General features: G+C 43.9%; 1 protein-coding gene across 1 annotated transcript in view; it reads left to right on the top strand.

Moving 5' to 3' along the window:
• The window catches only part of LOC102483031 (zinc finger protein 709), a 14,438-nt gene that overhangs the window by 4,877 nt on the left and 5,302 nt on the right, over nt 1–4,259 (top strand). Inside the window, exons 2-3 of the mRNA XM_006160982.3 lie at nt 3,033–3,159; nt 3,364–3,424. Of these exons, the coding sequence (XP_006161044.1) occupies nt 3,033–3,159; nt 3,364–3,424 (188 nt within the window). The remainder of the gene's footprint in view (nt 1–3,032; nt 3,160–3,363; nt 3,425–4,259) is intronic.

Below are 4,259 nucleotides of genomic sequence, written 5' to 3'. Positions count from 1 at the left end.
CAGGTGGTGTGGTGGTTAAGAGTGCTGGACTCCACATGGTTGACTGGTGCAAGTCGCGGACCTGACAACTTATTTTCTAACTTTCTTTCTCTCTCTCTCTCTCTCTCTCTGTCACTCTGACCCTATCTGGTCAAATTAAAATAAATAAATAAGGGCCGTCAGGTGGTGGGGTGGTTAAGGCTGCAGGACTCCCACATGGCCGAGCGAGGTTCTTGTCCCAGATCTTGCGGCTTACTTTCTCACTTTCTCTCTCTCCCCCTCTATGGTCACATTTAAATACATAGTTAACTAAAATCATTCTTTAAAATAAATAAATAAATAAATAAAATAGATACAGAGCCAGCAGGTGGCATAGAGGTTAAGGCACTGGATCCCACAAGGCCGACTGTGTGCTTTGAGGCCCACACCCAGTTGTCTTCAAATATATGGTAGATGCATATGTGTGAGAGATGGGGGGATGGCCAAACTGCAACACCTTCTCCTCCATTCTCCTCTTGGGACTCTGCGTATGTGCACACACGTGCCCAGCATGATTTTCAAGCCGCCAGTTCAGGGTCTCAAACTGTGGTTAACCATATGGGAATCCAGTGCCTTAATCACCATACCGCTTGCAGGACGCTTACCCCTTTGATTTTTTGTATTTAAAGAATTTGGGGGTGGGAATTTTGGCATAATGGTTACATTTCTGGACTCCCATGTAGTCGACCACAGTTCGAGTCCTGGACCCGGTGGCTCAAACTCACGCCAGATGCGTGTGTGTGCGTGTGCCCAAAATCCTGAGAGGAGAATGGAGGAGAAGGGATTGTGGCAGGGCATCCCCCCCCATCCCCCCTGGGGGGTGATTTCTGGGGTTCTGTCTCTCTGTCTCTCTCTGTCTTTCTGGTGAGTGTACGCACCCTATAGCAAAAACCTCTCCAGAAAAAAAATTTTTTTTTAATTTTAACTCTACTTATTATTATTTTCTAGTTTGATCAGAGAGAGAGAGGGAAAAGTGAAAAAGCAAGCCACCAGGTCCAAGACTTGAACTGCAATCACTCATGTGGGAGTACAGAGAATTTAACCACTTTGCCCAACCTGCTGATATATTTAGTTTTAAAATAATTATTTATTTTATTTTATTTATTTATTATTATCCGATTTGACCAGAGAGAAACAGAGAGAAAGAGAAAGGAAGTGTGAAAAAGCAAGCCTCCAGGTCTGGGACTCGAACCAGTCAGCCATGTGGAAGTCCAGTGCCTTAACCAACACACCACCTGCCAGCCCCGTACCTCTGATATTTTAAATGACACAAACCAGTGTTTAAAAAATTCAGCAAGGGCCAGCCAAGTAGCCTAGTGGTTACAGGATCCCACACGGCTGACTCCAGTTTGAATCCAGACCCCAGCACCCTGGACACACACAGGGTGCTGGCATGTGAACAACGGCTCGGAATTCAACAAGAGGGTAGAAGGGATTGTGATGTGACCACGCCCCATTCGGGGACTGCTCCCTCTGGCAAATTAAAACATGCACCCTTGGGGCTGGCAGGTAGCATGGGGGTTGGGGTCCCGGGAATCCCCCGTGGCTGACCGTGGTTTGAGTCCTGGACCTGGTGGCTTGCTTTCTCACTTTCCCTTTCTCTCTCTCTCCCCGTCTCTGGTCAAATTAGAAAGAATAAAAAAATAAATTTAAATAAAAATAATTCTTAAAAAAGAAAAAATGCCCCATCTGGCAAATTAAAAAGAAAGAAAAGAAAAATTTAGCCAAAGTAGTCAAACTCATTAACTATTTATACAACAAGGAAGAAAACTGTAAGACTTATTTTCTAGCTCAATAAAAAAATAATAAATATTCCTTTCAGATAATAACGATACCAGTTATTTCCATGGCAAGAAACACTGGGTCATCAGAAAAGTCATGATGTGGAGGCGGCAGGTGGCGTGGTGGTTAAGGCACGGGGCTCCCACGTGGTCAACAGTAGTTCAAGTCCCGAACCTGTAGCTTACTTTCTCGCCTTCTCTTTCTCTCTCTGTCTCCCTCTGGTCAAATTAAAAAATAAAATAATAACAAACAAACAAACAAATAAATAAATAATTCCTAAAGGGAAAAAAAGAAAAAGTCATGATGCTTTATTTATTTTATTTATTTATTTTTTTTTGGAGAGATTTTTGCTATACAGTGCGTGTGCTTGCCTGAAAGGCAGAGAGAGACAGAGAGCAAGAAATCACCTCCACGGGGGGATGGCCACACCGCAATCCCTTCTCCTCCATTCTCCTCTCAGGATCTTGGGCACGCACGCACACGTGCCGCATGAGTTTAAGCCACTGGGTCCGGGACTCAAACCATGGTCAACTACATGGGAGTCCAGAGACAGCCGTTACGCCAACTGCTGGTCCCCCTTACTTTATTTTTTAAAGAATTATTTTATTTAACTTTATTAATTTATTTTTATTTGATCAGAGAGGGGGGTCAGCAGGTGGCGTGGTGGTTAGTGGTGCTGGATTCCCACGTGGCTGAATACAGTTTGAGTCCAGGACCTGGCGGCGTGCTTTCTCACTTTCCCTTTCTTTCTCTCTCTTTCTGGTCAAATTAAGAAAAAAAAGAAGAAGAACAAATAAAATTAAGTAAACTCTTTTAAAAATTTTGGCGAGAGAAAAAAAATTTCATAAGAGAGGGACAGTGAGAGAAAGTGAGAAAGCAGGCTGCCAGGTCCGAAATTTGAACTGCTGTGAAGCATGTGGGAGTCCAGTACCCTTCACTACCCTGCCACCTGCTGACCCCGAAGCACTCACTTTTTTAAAAAAAAGAATTACTTAATTTTATTTGTATTATTGTTAATATTTTAAAATTTGACCTGAGAGAAAGAGGGAAAGTGAGAAAGCTAGCATCTAGGTCTGGGACTCGAACCGCTATTGGCCAAGAAGGAGTCCATCACACCAACCACCACGCCACCTGCCGGCCTCAGTGAATGTGTATTCTGAAATAATTAAGTGTGTACCTCCAGTGCTGTCGATCTCACCCGTTGACTTCTCCATATATGTGGGTTGTTTTAGGACTCGGTGGTTTTTGAGGACGTGGCTGTGAACTTCACCCAGGAGGAGTGGGTTTTGCTGGCTCCTTCTCAGAAGAAACTCTACAGGGATGTGATGCGGGAAACCTTCATTAACTTGGCCTCTGTAGGTAAGAATGAAACTATTCCCTCACTCGTCAAGTAGACAACAAGTGTTTCTTGTTCATCATGGAGGTTTTGTCATTTGGAATGTGGAAACAAAATATTTTTGTGAATAAACGTGATAGGGAATGGCTCTTTTTGGTTCTAGAAAGTCATCATTTTTCTATAATTTCTAATAAGTTAAAATATTTTTTTCTGGGTCTACATTTTAGAGAAAAAATGGGAAGATCAGAACAGTGAAGATCCATACGCAAACCAAGGCAGAAATCTGAGGTGAGTAGTTGTCTCAAATGAAAATAGTGTCCTCCAGGGCTGGTGTTAACGGCCTACTGAGTAAAGGGACCCCCCCCTCCCCACGTAGCCAACATAGCAGTTCAAATCCTGGACCCGACAGCTTGAAAAACATGCTGGGCGCATGTACAGATGTGCCCCAGATCCCAACGGGATGGAGAAATGGAGAGGGGATTATGGTGTGACCATGCCACGTGGGAGAATGCTTTCTCTCTCACTCTCTGGAAAGTGCACACGTTCCTCTAGCAAAATAAAAAAAAGAAAAAGAAACAAAAATAGTATCCTACAAGAGAACTTAGTATGTTATAAAATTTTTAAAAAGCCCAGCTTTGGGGACTAGCAGGTGGCATGGTGGTTAAGGCGCTGGACACACCCACATGGCCAACCACGGTTGGAATCCCAGACCTAGTGGCTTGCTTTTTCCTTTCCCTCTCTCTCTCTCTATCTTGCTTTGGTCAAATTAAAAAATAAATGAATAAATAAAATTAAATAATTAAAAAAAAAAAAGCCCAGCGTCCTGTTCATTTATTCATGGAAAACCTTTATCAAAAATGTTTCCTGGGGGGACCAGCAGTTAGCGTAATGGCTACGCCACTGGACTCCCATTGTAGTCGACTGCGGTTCACGTCCTGGACCCAGTGGCTTAGAACTTACGCCGGGCGCCTGTGTGTGCGTGCCCAAGATCCCGAGAGGAGAACGGAGGAGAAGGGATTGTGATGTGACCATCCCCCCGGGGGGTGATTTCTCGCTTTCTGTCTTTCTGTCTGTCTCTGTCTGTCTGGCGAGTGCACGTGCCCTGTAGCAAAAACCTCTCCAA

Source organism: Tupaia chinensis, unplaced genomic scaffold (genome assembly GCF_000334495.1).
Source record: "Tupaia chinensis unplaced genomic scaffold, TupChi_1.0 Scaffold138060_1, whole genome shotgun sequence".
Classification (NCBI taxonomy): Eukaryota; Metazoa; Chordata; class Mammalia; order Scandentia; family Tupaiidae; genus Tupaia; species Tupaia belangeri.
Note: the sequence above shows the minus strand (reverse complement) of the source record. Positions and strands in the feature narration are given on the sequence as shown.